At 41.8% G+C, this 18,830-nt stretch overlaps 1 protein-coding gene across 1 annotated transcript in view; it reads right to left on the bottom strand.

The window, feature by feature from the left end:
• The window catches only part of RGS22 (regulator of G protein signaling 22), an 85,489-nt gene that overhangs the window by 27,416 nt on the left and 39,243 nt on the right, over positions 1-18,830 (bottom strand). The window contains exons 15-19 of the mRNA XM_083749764.1: positions 16,711-16,812; positions 8,393-8,587; positions 6,872-6,964; positions 4,965-5,137; positions 3,149-3,311 (exon numbers count right to left, since the gene is read on the bottom strand). Coding sequence (XP_083605890.1) covers positions 3,149-3,311; positions 4,965-5,137; positions 6,872-6,964; positions 8,393-8,587; positions 16,711-16,812 — 726 coding nt within the window. The remainder of the gene's footprint in view (positions 1-3,148; positions 3,312-4,964; positions 5,138-6,871; positions 6,965-8,392; positions 8,588-16,710; positions 16,813-18,830) is intronic.

Genomic DNA, 18,830 nt, shown 5'->3' with positions numbered 1-18,830 from the left:
AATAATCCGTTCCGCGAGTCTCTTCGTCTAGCTTTTTTTCGTCTTGCGAAGCAACCCTATTAGCGGCTTAGTGGATTAGCGCTATTAGCGGCTTAGCAGCTATTAAAGGCTTAGCGGCTAAAAGGCTATTGGCGGCTTAGCGGCTTAGAAAAAGGGGGGGGAGCGAAAAAAATCGCAAGACTTGCAAGGCGTTTTCGTCTTGCGAAGCAAGCCCATAGGGAAATTCGTCTTGCGAAGCGCATCGAAAAACGGAAAACCCTTTCGTCTTGCGGGGCACCACTGTATGCTCGCCGTGCTCATTCCCTGATTTTCAGCCTATTGTTGTTCTGTGTCAGCTTCATTTCTGTTCAATCTGGATTGTTGTGTACTGGGTTTTTAAAAATTAAAAAACACCCAAGAGCTGCATATAAATTGTGTGCACCTTTTGAATGCAGCCAGATGGGTGGGGTATAAATAATAAATTATTATAATTATTACTATTATTCCCCTAATTTTATTTATTTAGTTGCATTTTTAAACCACCCTTCACTGGAGAAGATCCCAGGGTGATTTAGAAAACACAGCAAAGTCATTTAATTAAAAACAACAGAAAACCTTAATCTTTACTTTGAAACAATATTCAAACAGACACATCAGCAGAAGGCAGTATCAGTGTATCTGCCCTAAAACACATTTCTCTCTTAAAAGCTTGAATGAAGAGATTTATATGCTTTTCAAGGCATTCGTTCCCTCAAATGTATGTTTTTATAAGTATTTTCCATGCAAAGCAAGGGATTTTAGTGCGGTTGGGTTTTTTTAAAAAAAAAAAAGTTAACAGTGATTAGATTGCAAAATTCGGACACACACATAACTGGATTAATTGCTATGTCCCAATCCACATATAAATCCAGGTGAATTACATTGGTAAATTATGCTGGGTTTGAAATGCAGATGGAACAAATTTCACCCCTAGTGGAAGAATACTTTTGTATATATCTTGTCACCTTCAATGATTTTATACCAGGGATTTTATATATAACAGAAGCCACACAGAGTAAGTCCTCAGTTCTTTATGTTTCATACTTTATGGGTTTGAACTTCTCTCTCTTTTTTTATGTTGATTGTAGGTCTTGGCTCATTAGGCAGTGGGAAAATTCCTGGCTGTTTTCACATAATATATTGGCTAGTTTTTCTTCAATTCCCTTCGTCTCACGGCTAATCTTAAGAGTTCCCTGACTCCAAGACACACCATAAAGTCTAATCTCTTTCTGCACTGTGGTAAAGCCATTGAGGGATTATTTCAACATATCAGTTTCTTACCAATGCAGAAATCTCCTGCATTTCTTACCCCTCTCCCCACTGCCACCACCGAAATGCGTGCACACACACAGTGGCAGCTGATGATACGAACCACGCTATAAATTAAACCTGAGAAAGAAGCACATCCTTGGGAATGTAAATACCAGAAGTCCACCAGATGGAGGTCAGTTTTATGTCATGGAGTTCCAGGAGTTTGCAGTCATGGGGACACAGCCAAACTCCCCCCCCCCACACACACACACACTAAGCATGGAATGTTGCTTTAGCTGCAGAATAACAGGTCACTGCAGCACAGTTTGAATGCTGTAACTAGTACAGATGGGGGAGAATCGCTTCACATTTAATGCTGAACTTACCTACATTCACACACTCCAAAACAATACAAGACCAAAGCCCAGCAATCCTTTGAAATGCACACTGCTCCAAATTTTGCAGCAAGCTGGGCAAGGGGCAGGTGGCACAGGCCGTTAGTGAGTGTGCCATGTGCCAGCTCCTCCTCCAACCTAGGGAATTGCTGTTGTCCTATCAGCCAGGCCTCGGGGCCTACGGCCGGTGGCGTAGCGTGGGTTGTCAGCACCGGGGCAGAGCAAGTAATTTGCGCCCCCATGGATTTGCGCCCCCTAACCCATGGATTTGTGCCCCCTAACCCTACCCCCCAGATGTTGCGCCCGGTGCGGCCGGCCCCCCATACCCCCCGTGCTACGCCACTGCCTACGGCTACTGAACGCCAGGTTGGCTCTGATTAAGACTTCCTTCATCCATGATATGATTGTGGGTGAGAGGGCTTATCTGGTCTGCATCACTGAGACCTGGGTGGGTGAACAAGGTGGAGTTGGTCTCGCCCACCTTGTGCCCACCTGGCTACTTGGTACAGCATCAGGGCAGACTTGTGAGACGGGGAGGAGAAGTTGCTGTGGTCTATAGAAATTCTTTCTCTCTCTACAGGCTCTGTCCGGTTTATGGGGGGAGGGGCATGTGTCTAGTGCATGTGTTCCTGGCGTTGGGCAATCGGGACAGTTTAGTGATTCTGCTGGTTTCCCACCTGCTTCGCTGCCCAGTAGTCTCGCTGCCTGAGCTAACAGAGCTGGTCTTAGAGACAAGGACTCTGAGATTGCTGGTTTCTGGTGACTTCAACATCCATACCGGAGTCACTGGCTATGAAGGCTGCCATGACAACCATGGGGCTGCCTCACACTGTTTTCTCAGCTGGATAGGAAGAGAGTGATCTGAAAGTGAGGGACATTGACCTCAGTCCTTTGTCATGGTCAGATCACATCCTGTTGAGATTGAGGCTTTCAGCACCTTTTCCTCTCTGCAGAGGCAGGGGACCTATCACGACGGTCCGCCCTAGGAGGCTGGTGGATCCAGTGGGCTTCTAGATGGCTCTAGGGGATTTTCTGGCTGATTTGACTGACGGTCCTGTTGAAGCCCTGGCCAAACTCTGGAACATGCAAATGGCTCAGGCTGTTGACACCACCATCCAGAGCTTGGGAGTACATTTTCTGCAATATGCCAATGACACACAGCTCTACTTCTCTTTTACATCTGCAGGTGTTTCCTGCTTGGCAGGGGGTTGGACTCGATGGCCCTTGTGGTCTCTTCCAACTCTATGATTCTATGATTCTAGGTAAAGCAGTGGATATGCTGGACCAATGTCATGTCTTAGTAATGGACTGGATGAGAGCCAGTAAACTAAAGCTCAGTCCAGATAAGACTGAGGCACTGTTAGTGGGCAGTTCCCTGGATGGGTGAGAGATGGCCTGCTCTAGAGAAAGTAAACGCTAATGCAATGTGAGAACTGATCTGTCCAACACTGTCAAATCTTAAGCTCTTAATAGCAACTGATTACCTGTTCTTGCTCCATCTTTGTAGCTGGACTGTCAGGCCCAAAGAAGTATTTCCTATTCAAATATTTATTCTTAATGTCCTTAGCTTTTGCTTCTCTCTGTTCTTTATTTCTGTGAAGCATCCTGCGGAACTGTTCAATGTCTAGCCAGCACGTGAGGTCGATGCTGAAAATCAAGTAAAAGAGTACTTATTTCCATCGCATTACAATTTCCATTGACCAGTTAACAAATTAGGTCCTTAACAATCAAATATCCATTATCATATGAAGGCTACAATCTCCAACAGAGGAACCAGGAGGAATTGCTCCTGAGTAAACACACAAAGGATTACACCAGGGAGTCACTGTACACCACAAGACGTTTACCAGCCAGACAAAATTATTTTCCCACACCTTCACAGCACTCATGAAGAAAGTCTGGCAACAGCATGGTAAGAGCAACAAAGAATCTTCTAGCGCCTTGATGTTTAACAACTCAGACACTATCTTCATTACACATTTAAGGAGTATAATACCACAGTAAACAGTTGTGGCTTCCCCCAAAGAATTCTGGGAAGTTTGTTAAAAGAGCTGGGGGTTTTTAGGAGACCCCTGTTGCCCTCACAGTCATACAATCCCCAGAGGTCCCCAGGAAAGAGGTACTGACTGTTAAATCACTCTGGGAATTGTTTTATCTGATAGTTAGATGTCATTTGTATATGTATATTGTTTTGTTGCATATTTTAGAGTGTCTAACTCTTTGACTCCATCTGTACCTTACATTTAAAGCACCTTTTTACAGTGGTACCTCTAGTTGTGGACTTCATCCGTTTTGGCGTGCCGTTTGCACCCCGAAAAGTCCACAACTAGAGCGCCTCTTCTGCGCATGTGCACGGCACGATCGAGCGCTTGTGCGTATGTGCGCAGATCACTTTTGCGCATGCACGTGTGGCAAACCCGGAAGTAAACACTTCTGGGTTTGCCACGTTCGTAAGCTGAAAGTCCGTAACAAGAGCAGAACACAACTAGAGGTACCACCGTACCATTTTGACAGCCATGGGTTCCCACAAAGAATGCAGAGAACCACAGTTTGTTAAGGGCCCCTCACAGAATCCCCAGAATTCCCTGGGAAGAAGGATTGAGCATCCTTAACCCCTTAACCAACCATGGAATCCCAGGATTTTTTGGAGGAAGCAATTCAGACAGTAGTACTTTAAATGTATGGCTATAATCCCAGAATCTCCTGTGAAAAGCCAGCCAGGGGAAGAGATTCTGGATGGAAAGCTTCAGCTGAGTAAGACAGCAAAATCTCTTGGACCAGCCTTGCACAGCTTTTATATTTCCTTTCAGTTATATTTTCCTTTCTGGTGAGAAATTACATCTGTGGATATAAACGCCATGTGCCTCCCCCACTGACATGAATGAGAAAGACCTGATGAGCAGGCCAGAGGAGAGTGGAAGGTGCCCCACATGTATCCGGGAGCATACATAAGGCTCTGGATTGGAATACATGTGTGTCTGTGATACACCTGCACCACCACATACCCACAAAACCCATTCCTGAGATGGAATTCTGAGAAACAGCTGAGAGGCTCATTCCTTCTGGGTGCATGAAGGAAATGACTTTTTTTCTTTGCAAAAAATCTAGCTCAGCCTTCCCTAACCCAGATGTTTTAGACTACACCACCTATGTTCCCCAGCCATATCTGGAGGGCACTACGTTGGAGAAGGCTGATCTAGTCACTGCAGCAATAATTTTATCATGAGACAAGATACCAAATATCACAGGCTCCGGTCAAGAAGACACACTTTCACTGTGCACTAGCACAGGAAAAAATACCTTGCAGACTGCTGTTCAAGGAAGGTCCGGAAAGCTTCCAGCTCCAGTTTCTTCTTTAACAGGTCGTGAATGCTATATGACGTAGCTTCTTCAGGAAGTGCTTGACTTGGGGGTACTGTGACTTCGGTAGGTTCAGGATGCAATGGGATCTCCTCTTCTTTGACAGCCGAAACCTAATGAAAGAATTGCACCAAGCACTCTAGTTTATCTAATTAACGACCCATTTTCATAAGCCTTATAGATTTTCCTCTGCCTTCCTACTTTCTACAGATTGCTGTTGTTTTCTGCTTCTCCATGGAATTGCATTTCAGGACCAAACATGAAGGGGCAATTACATGTATCAAGATATGAGACAGGGTGCACTCCACCAAGGATGACTGCCAAGCGACCGACAGTTATTACAAAATGGTTTCTATGGGAGTCAAGCGCTGATGAAGAGGAGAAGGAGAGGTGAGCTGAAATCAGTGTTTCCTTATCTCTGAGATGAGGCTTATGATGTGACTGTAGAAAGCCTTTGGATCACATTTCTGGCCCAAAGGCCACACCCATGCTTGGCCAACCCTCTGGGATTGCATGCCAGCAATGGCTGAAAGTAGATGCTGAGGTAGAAAAAAAAAGTTGGTAGGACCAATTTAATTCCTGCCCTCAGAATACTACTGATTAAAATGGGGGCCCTGATGTAAGGAAGGATTGCCAGATCAATTAATCTTTATTACGGTCCAGAGACCCAACAAATCATTACAAAGCAATACACAATTCAGACAGCCTGCCTCCAGGTTAAACAAGCACTTTGTTCAGACTCAAAGATAGGGATCATTGGTTCTTGCAACCACCGATAAAAACTTCGCCACTGCTAATGTTCTAGCATTTGTCCAGTCTTCCAATAGGAACCTGATATAGGGAGCCTCTGATTTTCCTGGGAAAGGCACCAGCAAGGGTAGTTGGATTGCCAGAACAGCTAACTAAGGCCACATTCACTCAGTATATTTTGAGCACTAAGATGCCCTGTCCCCCAAATAATTCTGGTAACTGTAGTTTGTTAAGGGTGCTGAAAGATGTTGGGAGATCCCTATTCCCCCTCAAAGAGCTACAATTCCCAGAGTTCCCTGGGAAGAGGAGTTGTTAAACCACTCTGCGAATTGTAGCTCTTGAAGTAGTATCATGGTGCTCCAAATGAATGGAGTGAAAGTGGCCCCCCCAAAGATGTGTTGTGCAAACTAAAGCATGGACCGCTAACTGGAGGCTACAATCAAGTATGGCCTATTGATTAAAATATTCAGAGCAGATGCGGCTCTGTCCTTTAAGGCAGCCTTTCCCAACCTGGTGTCCTCCAGATGGACTACAACTCCCATGAGTCCCATCCAGTATGGTCAGAGATGATGGAAGCTGTAGTCCAAAACATCTGGAGGGCAAAAGTTTAAGGAACCCTGTTCTGAGGCAACACCCCATGGATTAATCCTCACCACCTAGACAATTGGATGTAAAAGTGATGTGCATTCTCCTAGTGTAAAGACTTTCGGCCTATCCACACCACTTGAAAAGCAAGCAAATGGAGGCTGTCCCATGTGTCAAAGCACCACTTGGGTCTCATGACTTTTCATAGACCTTGTTTCTGTCTTTCTCCTCCTCCTCCGTTTGTAGTTTGCATGATGACTATTACTGATTTGTGTGGCTGGCCACTTCTCATGAAACACTTCCTATCTAAGTTTTCCAAAGAGATGACATGCTGTAGCTTGTTGCCACGAGCTGGACCTTAGCGTGGGTAGTGTGTCCCTCAAAAGCCAGTGATGCTGAGCCACAGTGTGTAAAAGTCTACAAGTTATCCCACCCGAGAAATACAAAGAGTTAACCTCCTGGTGCTAGGCAAAAATAAAGAGCTTGTTTTTGTTAATAGGTGCTTCTCTTACCTCATCCTTCTTGGAAATGCTGTCTCCATGCAAAGCCTGCAGCTTTCTAAAGTACACTGAGTCCAGCTGTCGAGTTTCTTCCACCAGCTCCACCTAATAAAAATAATATCTTATGTCATCCGCACAGTACACATTATAGAAAGGAAGATGAAGGGGTTGGAGAGGCAGCCTGCCAGTGACAGTGGATAGAAAAGAACCACATTTGCCAATAACAAGACAGATGTTTAGGAGGCATATCACTGGAAGTTGCATCCTCTGGAGCAGATGGTTCAAGGAGAGGATTCGCTGAAACAGCTCAAAGGAAATTCCCTCCCAGCGGTGCTGAGGCTTCTCCCTTGGGGGTGAATGCACCAGCAAAAAAGGAAGCATGATAAAGTTGTTGCGAGCTTTGTGCAAGGACTGGTTTTTTAAATTTTATTTTGTATATGCATTCAGAAGGAAAACACACCAATTTTATTTAAACTCATCCAGGATACTGTTTTAACTTTCAGATAAGTAACAAATACATATACATATATGTACAGAGGAGTTATCTTGATGGTGGAGGCAGAGAGAACTCCACTCCTTTTAATAGTGAGCTCAGGAAGCTAGTGATGCTAGGATTATAGCCCAAACAGGAAACTAGGAAAGCAAAAGTAGGTATTAGCATCCTTGGGGAAACCCTGAGATTTGAAAAATACCCAGAATGATAACAAAAACAAACAAAGGGGGCAAAAAAATCTAAAATGCAGCCCAACATGGACTGAGCACACTCAGAAGCAACAGGTCCCACCTGTGATGACCAAACATTCAAACGGCTGTTACTATATAATAAAAACTGGACAGTGTAGCATCCTGTTAGCCTCGCTGATCTGGATTTCTTTCTTCTTTTAATAATGTTTTTATTTGTTCTTCATGGTACAAAAGATACATTTTGAGAAAACAATTATTAAACCAAAAAACAGCGAACTACTTGTCCTGATAGAACTAGAGATTTTTGTCATGCGATGTAATAAAGTTTCACTTTATTACTCTAAAATATCACGCTAGATCTGGATGTCTTGTCTTGGAGAATTTTGTCTAGCCCTCTCTGTGTACAATTGGGAAGGGCATGATGACCATTCTCTCCCAGACAAACAACAACATCTATGACCCACAGGGCATCGACATTACAGGCAAGGGATCCGAGGCAAGAAGATGAACAGGCTTAAGGTTAAATCCTATTTTATTAGTTGCTTAGAGCCCTCAAAAAGCCAATGAACACCCAGTATGCTAGAAAATACCAGGGCTTTAAGGGCACAGACAATAAATTAAGAGTCGGCACTCAATTAGGGGGGGAAAGAGGATGAAGTTCTATTAATTATTTTGTAGCCTAAGGGTTGCTAGCCTCCTTACACAAGCCAACAACCAGTTCAACACTGCATGACTCCGAATGCAGGGATTTCAGATGCAACAGCTTAGCAATTCAAACAGAAGGGGCCAATGGTGAGTTAAAAACAATACCACTTCTTTCTCACTCCTTACCATATATCCTTAAATTACCTGCCCATAAGTTTTTCTGTCTTGTTCTACCATCTTCATCCATGGATCTAAAAGAAGAATGAGGATGTATTCTTCTGCTGAGTCGAAAAGATCCTCAAATGGTGGCTCAATTTTCTGGTAAATCTCATTTTTTGTGATCTGTTGTAGTCCAATATCCATGCTAGCAGAAGGGGCAATGTAATTGGCATAAAGAAACTGTGTTCAGTGAAAAGAGAAGCAAACAGTTAGATGGTCATCCTAACAGACACAATAAATTAATTTGTCTAAATTAATTAATAAATTAATTTGAGGTTGTTGTTGTTGTTTTTAAATAATCAAGTAGTGTATACATTTTATGAAATACAAAAGGGGGAAATATTTTAAAAAAACATATTTGTAATTTGTGTTTTCTGCAACATTAGCTCTTGTTTCCTATTCTCATCCTGCTATTAATTATTCCAAAATTCAGTATCTGCTGTCAGTTGTTATGCTGTTTATCAAAAATATTTGGTTTCCTCTCCAACTTTGTTAAAGCTGCTAGAAATGGAAGATCTGTGAAGGGGAAACTACAGGTCCCCAGGATACTCTGTGGTAAGTCATGTGCTTTAAATGTTCATTGAATATGCTTTAAATGTACAATGTGGATTTGCTCTTGGCTGGCTTTTGTGATACACACTATTTTAGCACAACACAGGAACTCTGCAGTTTAAACACTAAAAGATTTGTTTTAACAAAACTAAGTAGAGCTAACAGAAAGCAAAATGGAATATTTCCCACCTCTTATTGTGTTCTACCTGGCTGCAAAATAAAATGCAATTTTCAGATACACAACAATACTACCAAAACTTGGAAACGTCATGGAAAATTAATGCTATAGTTACATCAAATTTTAATATGATCTACACTGTTCAAATGTAAAAAAGCTACATTAGCAAAGAACAGAAAAAAGATTTTAAACAATGCAATATCTATAAACGCTTTTTCTTAGAAGGGGATTAGCTATTTTATTCAGACCGAGCTGGGCCGCTTCAAGGCTAAATTGATTGCTCTCCTATGACTCATAAATTAACACATAGGAGCTGAGAATAGGAAAGGATGAAAGAAAGAAAGATAGTTTTCCTTGCCTCGCTGGAAATGTTCTCTCACCAATGTGTGCGTTTTTAGAAGCTCAAATGTCATCTTTTTGTTTTACTCATTGGAAAAGTGGTGGAAGCTGTGTGTCCATTATTTACAAAGCCATTCTGCAGGCATTCATGTGCACTGTACAGAACAGTAATCCTTAAAATTTGTTACGTTACGAACATGACCTTTTGCATAGCAGTTGATACAAACAAGGCTGCTTGAAAAGCTTACATTTAGAGGGCTTTTAGGCTGTTGCTGGGACGGCTGGGTTGGGATTCAGTTGCACTCCAGAAAATTCAGGTTGCACAATTAACACTGAATTGGAGCACTTGCACCACAAACCTACTTCCCCCAAATATTATACTTTTTCCAATAAGTAAAGTGAGGGGAATCATAGAATCACAGAATTGTGGGATTGCAAGGTACCCTGAGGGTCATCTAGTCCAACCCCCTGCACTGCAAGAATCTCAACTAAAGCATCCATGACAGTTGGCCATCCAACTCTTGCTTAAAAACCTCCAATGAAGGGGACTCCACCACTGGAAAGTTTGGGGTAGCATTCGTTAGGCACAACATCATCCAACCCTCCCACAAACAATTCAGAATGAATGCTCAATAAATAGCTGGCCTTATCTGATCTCCCTGAAAACAAATCAATAAACATACTCAATAAACTGGCCATTTGGAAGCAACCCATATTCGTACTTCATTCTGATGCAGAAAAACATAGGGACATGGGAAGCCGCCTTATACCAAGCAAATACTTAGCAGTTCTCCAAGGTTTCAAAGAAGGGTCCCGCTCCGCTCTATTTGGACATGCCAGGGACTGAACTTGGGACTTTCTGCATGCAAAGCTGATGTTCTAACCACTGAGCCACAGCTCTTCCTGAAAGGTTCTTTGCCTATCTGACAAATGTCTGAGTGGCACAAACATAGGAATCAGCTTTACTCAATGTCAGATCACTGGTCTATCCAGTTCAGTTCTGTTTATACTGACTGGGAAATGACAGTATGTAGGGCAGGGCTGGGGAACCTGTGACCCTCCAGATCATGTTGGCCTCCAACCCCTATTAGCAACAGACCAATGGTCAGGAATGATAGCAGTTGTCATCCATCAACATCTGGAGGGCCACATGTTCTCCCAGCTTGTTTTAAGGGGTCATCGTCATCGTTAGTATCCCACTTTTCTGTTAAAAGCAGAAGCAAGTAAAACTGTACCGTCCAAACCATACAAAACAAAAATCAATCTATGCATAAAAGGTGGCATGCCTCTCCATCACTTCCCCTGGTACACACATTCCCACAGACATCTATGGTCCAACAAGTGTTGCAGCACCACACAAAGCCAGAGGTGATCACAGGATACAATATGAAGTAATATGGTTACTTCAGGTAACCATATTTCTACCACACAACTTTCAATTCCAATTCACACACACACAAACACACAAACACACACACACACACACACACAAATACACACACACAAATCCACGTAGTTTATCTCCAGTTTAATAATGCAGCCTTTTTTCTGGCACAAACCTAACTTTGAACATATGATGGCAACACTTGCCAATGTTGTTCTCACTCTCAGTGGTGAAGATTCTCCTTTAAATATCACTTTATTTCCCACTCTATCTATGCTTTCCAGACTTTTTCTGGGGTAGTCAAACTTCTAAATGCCCCTTGTACAGGATAGGGCTCTGAACAATTAGAGTATGATACCGTCCATTACATGGGGGGAAATGTTTTAATGGGGTATCTATAAACACCTGAAAAGTTCAGAGAAAAGTCACAGTACATATAACAGCATATCAGACTTCATTTATTCAGCAATTTTTTTTCTTCAATAAAAAGAAGAATGCATTTCCCTATATTGCCTCTATATAATTTCTCAATAATATAAAAGCAAATTCCAGATGTGGACTGTGTTCAGTGTTTGCATCTTTATACTATTTATAAAGATAAAATCTGGAGGCAGTAAATTTATCTAGCACCTCCCCCTATTCCCAAATCAGGTCAGCATTCAGGTATAAAACCCTGACCCCAGGAAAGTAAATTGGGCATTGTCTTGGCTTCGTACAGACAAAACTTGTCCTCAAGTCTTTATTTCTAAACTCCCAAGTATCCTGGTTGAACCAGAATTAAGTATTAAATCCCTTTGAAGTAAATGAGAAAGTTAAGCATGTAATGTAATGAAATGTCCAAAAGTTAGGAGATATATTCGCGAGCACACACACACACACACAATTCAAGTTGTCAACATTGTTTTCAAGCAATTTAATTTCTGTACATAAAACAGTGATAGCTCTTTTCATCTAAAATTGTCCCTGGCATAACAGCAGCATATTTCCTATAACAGCATTACATTTTTCTACCTCTAAATAGCATTTCTTCCTCCGGCCCCAAGCAGATTTCCACATGTGTTTGTCGTTTTCCTTTTCCAATTCATTTTACACTTTACTATATGTACTTTTAGCAAAATAACCACAGTGCATTCCATTCGCTGTGCATACAGTGGCACACACACACACACACACACACACACTAAACCCCCTGGAATGCACTGTCGTTTCTTTAATATATCACAAAGCTTAAACAGAAATAATCAAAGAAATTATAAATGCTTTTTTATTTTAAAAAAATCAAATTTAGTGCTTATTTTCAATGGCATAACAAGCACACCCACATAGCACATATGAAAGGCTTTGGGCACAGTTCATGCGGAAGTTGTCCTATGCAGGCCTCGAAGGAAGGAATGAGTTTTACAATGTCAAGCCCTGTGAAGCATTCAATTCGCTTGTACAAGAAAATCAATCCCATTCATAGGCTCAAGGAAAGTTACAGCACCAAAGCATCCATTTGACAATAGGCTAAAACCTTGTGCCCAATTATAAACAAAAAAAACCTGACCACCAAAATCCAAACCAAATAGAAAGTTCTTTAATGCTTTCCGTGGAGGTTTGTGAGATAGGGCTTATGGCAGGGGCAGCCAATATGGTACCCTTCATGATGTTGGATTCCAGCTCCCATCAGACCCAGCCAACATGACCAGTTGCAGAAACAGCAGCCGTTGTCATCCTGAACATGTGGAGGGCACCCGGCTGATTCTCCTTATTCTATAGTGGAATGGAGTGGGGAATTGATCCAGCCAATGGCGTAGCGTGGGGGGTGCAGGGGGGGGCAGCCGCACCGGGTGCAACATCGGGGGGGGGCGCTTGCACTCACAGCTCTCTGCCCCTACTAAAATCCATGGGTTAAGGGGCGCAAATTACTTGCCTTGCCCCGGGTGCTAACAACCCACGCTACGTCACTGGATCCAGCCAGTGGGCCAGATCCCCTTTGGCTCTGACACAAGTGGGTGAGTTCGCCCACCTGTCAAGCACTATCCCATAATGACATCAGGAGACAGCTTCCAAGGCGCACTGTCAGTACCCAATCAGACAACATATTCAATAGTGCTTGCTATAACCACCAATCGGCTGAATCCAAACCAAACTGACAAATTGCCATTTTTCCTCTGTAGGCAAATGCCACTTCTACATTTCTTTAAATGTATTAAAATACATAATTAAACACTTTAAAAAATAAGCATTTAAATGTGGATTTGGTCTCAAGGCATGTGTTTACATGCATGGTTTGATACCTTTAAGCAGCAGCAAATTATTTTGCCACTTTCAGAGAAGTGCAAAAAATGATGGATTAGCTAAGTTTCATTCCACACATGAGGTGTGGATAGATTGTTTTGCACAGGCATTCACAGATATCGAGTTCCTCAAACATCCCTTTTTGAGTGGTAAAGGTAAAGGTAAAGGGACCCCTGACCATTAGGTCCAGTCGTGACCGACTATGGGGTTGCGGCGCTCATCTCGCTTTATTGGCCGAGGGAGCTGGCGTATAGCTTCCAGGTCATGTGGCCAGCATGACTAAGCCGCTTCTGGCAAACCAGAACAGTGCACAGAAATGCCGTTTACCTTCCCGCTGAAGCGGTACCTATTTATCTACTTGCACTTTGACATGCTTTCAAACTGCTAGGTTGGCAGGAGCAGGGACCAAGCAACGGGAGCTCACCCCATCGCGAAGATTCGAACCGCCGACCTTCTGATCGGCAAGCCCTAGGCTCTGTGGTTTAACCCACAGCGCCTCTCCATTAAATATATACCAACTGCACCAAGGTAATTCTATGCCGCAGCTGGTATGCAGGAGCTGGTATACATATATTTTATGTGAAGTGGGCTACTTTGCATGCATTTGGTTAGTTTGTACAATTTATTCTGCTTCTGCTATTCAAGGGGAGGTCTAAAGAGCTCACAGAACAGTATTCCCCCCCCCAACCACAGAACATTCTATTGAAGCCCACTTCTGATAACCATTTTCAAGCTTATCTTTGAACAGAGTTGAGGTAGAAACTTGCTCAATGAAGGGAAATTCTCAAGATTGATGAATGTCATTTACTGTAACATCAGAAAACTGCAGAATACACATAGCACTGAGTAGTAATAAATTTTTGAAATAGAAGCACAAAGAACACAATATGCTTTTCAAATCTCCCCTCATCTGTTCATGGGCATAATCAGAATAAACATATTAATTTCCATGCTAATGGTGAGGGCAGAGTTTGGAAAAGCACAGTGACCAAAAGCAGCCTCTTTTCTTGATTGGATGCAGCTTGAGACTCATCTGCGTTCCAATCGTGTTTATATATATATATATATATATATATGCTTTCGTAGATTTTCACGGGTACAGGAATGCAGGTTTTGGTGTCCTCGGGTGTCTTCCCGTGTAAAAGTTGGGGTGTCTAGGCGACGTTTCGACGAGGTCTCACTCGTCATCTTCAGGCTGGTGCTTTCGGCTTCTTGTTACTGGAACAGAGCGGGATCTCAATGTTTGAGTTCCTATAAATACTGTAGAGGGGGTGTGGTGTCTAGCCTCCAATGTTCTGGGCAGAGAGGAAGTTCCCAGGCTAGTGTGCCTTTTCTTCTTTTGTTCCTTAATTACTTGAGAGATACCTTGAGTGATTTCTTGAGTGATATCCTGAGTACCACTTAGGTGGGTCATTAGGTGTGGATTAGTTGCTAAAGTCTTTGTGTCTTGACCTCTTGAACTTTGTGAAGAGTTTTCCATCTTCTCAGGAAAACTCTTCACAAAGTTCAAGAGGTCAAGACACAAAGACTTTAGCAACTAATCCACACCTAATGACCCACCTAAGTGGTACTCAGGATATCACTCAAGAAATCACTCAAGGTATCTCTCAAGTAATTAAGGAACAAAAGAAGAAAAGGCACACTAGCCTGGGAACTTCCTCTCTGCCCAGAACATTGGAGGCTAGACACCACACCCCCTCTACAGTATTTATAGGAACTCAAACATTGAGATCCCGCTCTGTTCCAGTAACAAGAAGCCGAAAGCACCAGCCTGAAGATGACGAGTGAGACCTCGTCGAAACGTCGCCTAGACACCCCAACTTTTACACGGGAAGACACCCGAGGACACCAAAACCTGCATATATATATATATATATATATATATATATATATATATATATATCATATATATGATATATATATATATATATGATCATGCTGCCATAAAAAGCAAACTCAAGAATGATACCAAATGTTGCCGCACATGTGTTGATTTGCTATGTTACATTTGGGTTGTTAGTTATGCTAATGGAACAGTTTCACATATTGCATTTTGATGTATTTGCTTTTAATGATCATGCGGATATCGCTTTCTGCAATTTCCTAGTTACACTCTTTGTGCAATGTTCTGCTGTCACCACCAGGCCCAGCATGGAAATGAGATTAAGAAGGAGAAAAAGAGTCGGAGGAAAGTCACAGCTTCAACATATACTCATGCACTGCTGGGCACATGCTCCAAATGCCCAGGTTTAAAGCAGTATTGAAATTGTACTAACAAAATTTCTTTCTTTCTTTCTTTCTTTCTTTCTTTCTTTCTTTCTTTCTTTGAACTAAGATTGACAGGTCTAACTTACACAACATTAAAAAAAAATTAAACAAGCATGATGGCTAAATGGAATGTTTCTTCAGAGAGGCAAACTAGGGTTCTAGTTCAGTGACAGAACACCTGCTTTGCATGCAGAAGGTTCCAAGTTAATTGTCAGCATCATGTCTGGTGTTGACCTATAAAGCCTTAACTGGCTCAGGACCACTTGCATGTTAAGCACAGTACATTGTGGAAGCAAGGCATGGAAGTGAGCACAGAAAGAAGAAACAACATGGTACACTTGCATTGACACGTCTTCATCTGTCTCATATTTCTTGATCAATGACCAGCATGCGGGCTGGGGCTAGGATCATGGAGTTCAACCACACAGGGGATCAAGCTTTTGGGAAGGCTGGTTTAATCATGACCCCCACTCCCTTTTAATTATCGTGCTTGTAATTGACAACATTCTCACTCAAAATGGGTGCAAGGAAATGCAGTAATGGCTACTGAAGCTCCATTTCAACAGGGACTAACTAAGGACATACTTTCAAGGCATAAATTTAACTGTTGAAGCCTGTGCTACAGAAATGGGGGAGGCCCTGTTGGACCTAATAACCAGTATACAGTACCTGAAGGAGCGTCTCCACCCCCATCGTTCAGCCCAGACACTGAGGTCCAGTGCCAAGGGCCTTCTGGTGGTTCCCTCGCTGCAAGAAGTCAAGTTACAGGGAACCAGGAAGAGGGACTTCTCGATAGTGGTACCCACCCTGTGGAATGCCCTCCCACCAGATGTCCAAGCGAAAAACAACTACTAGACTTTTAGAAGACATCTGAAGGCAGCCCTGTTTAGGGAAGCTTTTAATGTTTAATAGACTATTGTATTTTAATATTCTGTTGGAAGCCGCCCAGAGTGGCTGGGGAAACCCAGCCAGATGGGTGGGGTATAAGTAATAAATTATATTATTATTATTATTATTATTATTATTATTATTATTATTATTCAACCACTCTGACTTTTTCACTGATGCAAAAATATTAGAGTGTGCTATTTATTTCCAAATAACAAGCAGCACAGTGACTACACAAGAATTACACAAAATGTCTGGAGCCCAGATACATATATGAGAAAACACCATGCCCAGCTAATGTTTAGATCATCTACAGAAACCATTTAAAGCATCTTTTGCTGACAGTGACCCCAGAATAATTTCCTTGGGGACAGACATACTTGGAAGCAGTGTTACTCTATATTTATGACTTACTTGAGCTTGCTGGCCCACTTTGAAAGGATGGATGGTTTCTTGATAGAAAAGCTGGTGATAATCCTGCAGGTCAAACCAAAAATACGTGCTGTTCTTCCACAGCTACAGATGGAGAGGGGGAAATAGAAGTTATTGCTACCCAATTTTTGTGAAGTTTTCCAAAAAAGAAAAGTAGTTTACATTTCCAGGGTTAGTTGATTGCACAGCTCCTTGGGGTTCACCATAAATCACACTTAATTGAAAAGAGCTTGAGTCATGTGTTCCATGCTGGCAGAAGGAGAGCTCACGTAAAAGTGCTGCCACTGTAATACATGTATTTCCAATACGTGCTCTATCTTTTATTGTATCCTCTTGCAAATAATTGGCTATTAAAATTGTTAGTGTAGTGGTTAACATTCGAAGATTAACCCACATTTGAATGGAATTAAGCCATGGGTTCATAATGCACATCTGAAACTTACGCTGTGCTGGGACAGCATTTTTCTGCAATTGCTGAGATCATGAAATGTTTTTATCCTGACCATCTTACATTTTTTAATTATGCGCCTTTCATCCGCCCCTCACTAAAACTTGGTGCTGTTGCGCAGAGCCAAGTATTTCCACAGGGACAAAGCACTTAATGAACTCCATTACCTCAGAGGCTCTTGTCATTTTGAAACAAAATCAAGGGAATCTATTCTGAAATGTTACAACAGGCATCAGTGCCCCAAGTTTTGATACTTAGGTTTGAAGATTTTGGCCAGCCAGAGCCAAGACAAATGTAAATTTTGACTATGAAGTCTGCACTGTATGTGAAATGATAGAGAATATTTTAGTAAGTCTGCTAGTTTGCTGGATTGTGTTTTTAATTTATTTCCCTTTTAAAAAAATTGATTTATAACCTTTTCTGAAGAATGAACAAGCAACCATAACATAATATCATCTTAAGAATTACACATCATTGAAGTATATATAAAAGTCAATACTACATAGTTCATACGTGGCACTTCTTGCAGAGCTGATTCCTTCAAGAGGAGTTATACATCCCCCGGGAGCGGTTCTGATTCTTACTTATTATATATGTTCTGAAGAATTAAAAGTTAACACTACTCTCTGAATTGTGTCTGTTAACTGGATAATAAATCCAAATGACTACAATGAAGAGTACTTCCAAATAAACCTGTTCAGGGTCTATAGGTAAGTCCCGCTGATATCATTGGAGCCTAGGGCTTGATTATGTTTAATGTTAAAAGCATCACCTGGAAATATTGTATGAGGTATTTCTACTTAATAGTAAACACAGGGGCTGCTTTGAATTGGAATCACAACATCCAGACAGAAGTTTAACGTTTATCTTCCCCACCACAATGCAGACAAAAATCACTCCTTGGGGTAGCAATTAGCAACATGAAAGAAAGCTTCCATTGGTGCCAATGGGAGCGTCTTCCTGTTGCTATTTGTAGAATGGGGAATATTCTTTCCCCAGGTAAATTGGAGGTAAAAGTCCAACCTCCCATCCACGTGTGCTGTGTTTCCAATTCAAAACAGACTTTGGCCTTCCTGTTAAAAACAGAGAGAGAGAGAGAGAGAGAGAGAGAGAGAGAGAGAGAGCTATAGACAATGCATTTTATGTCCCCTGTTGTTAGGCCCTAATTCCCAGGTGTGCGTTAAGATTCTAACTTTAGAATGAAATTTTAAAGCAAAACACACCTACTTGGAAGTAGGGATGAAGGAGAAATTCAATTCAGCTTGCATACAAAGACACACAAAAAACCTATTTGCTCTTTTTTAAACAATATGTGAGCTGAAACAAAGCTATCCTTCTGAATTTACAATCCGAATTTTGCAATGCTGTTCTCCAGTCAAGAAATGTGTACAAAAATGCTTAGGCTAGGGGAAAGCATGCATAAGAATGCATATATTTATGAAAATAGTATACAAAAAATTGCTTTGTAAAAATGAGTAAATTGCATACAAAAAGGTGTATAATACAGTTTTCATGAATGGTTTTAAAAAAACAAAACCCAAACTGATGTGGAAACATGCAGAACTGAACTTAAGTTTGCAAAAATATGAAACAGAGAGAAACCAACATTGATAGATTTGCCAACCCCTACTTTAAATTGAATTAGCTCAAATGG

The sequence above is a fragment of the Podarcis gaigeae genome (genome assembly GCF_964106915.1).
Source record: "Podarcis gaigeae genome assembly, chromosome: 7".
NCBI classification, from domain to species: Eukaryota; Metazoa; Chordata; class Lepidosauria; order Squamata; family Lacertidae; genus Podarcis; species Podarcis gaigeae.
This window is presented reverse-complemented; position numbering and strand designations above follow the sequence as displayed.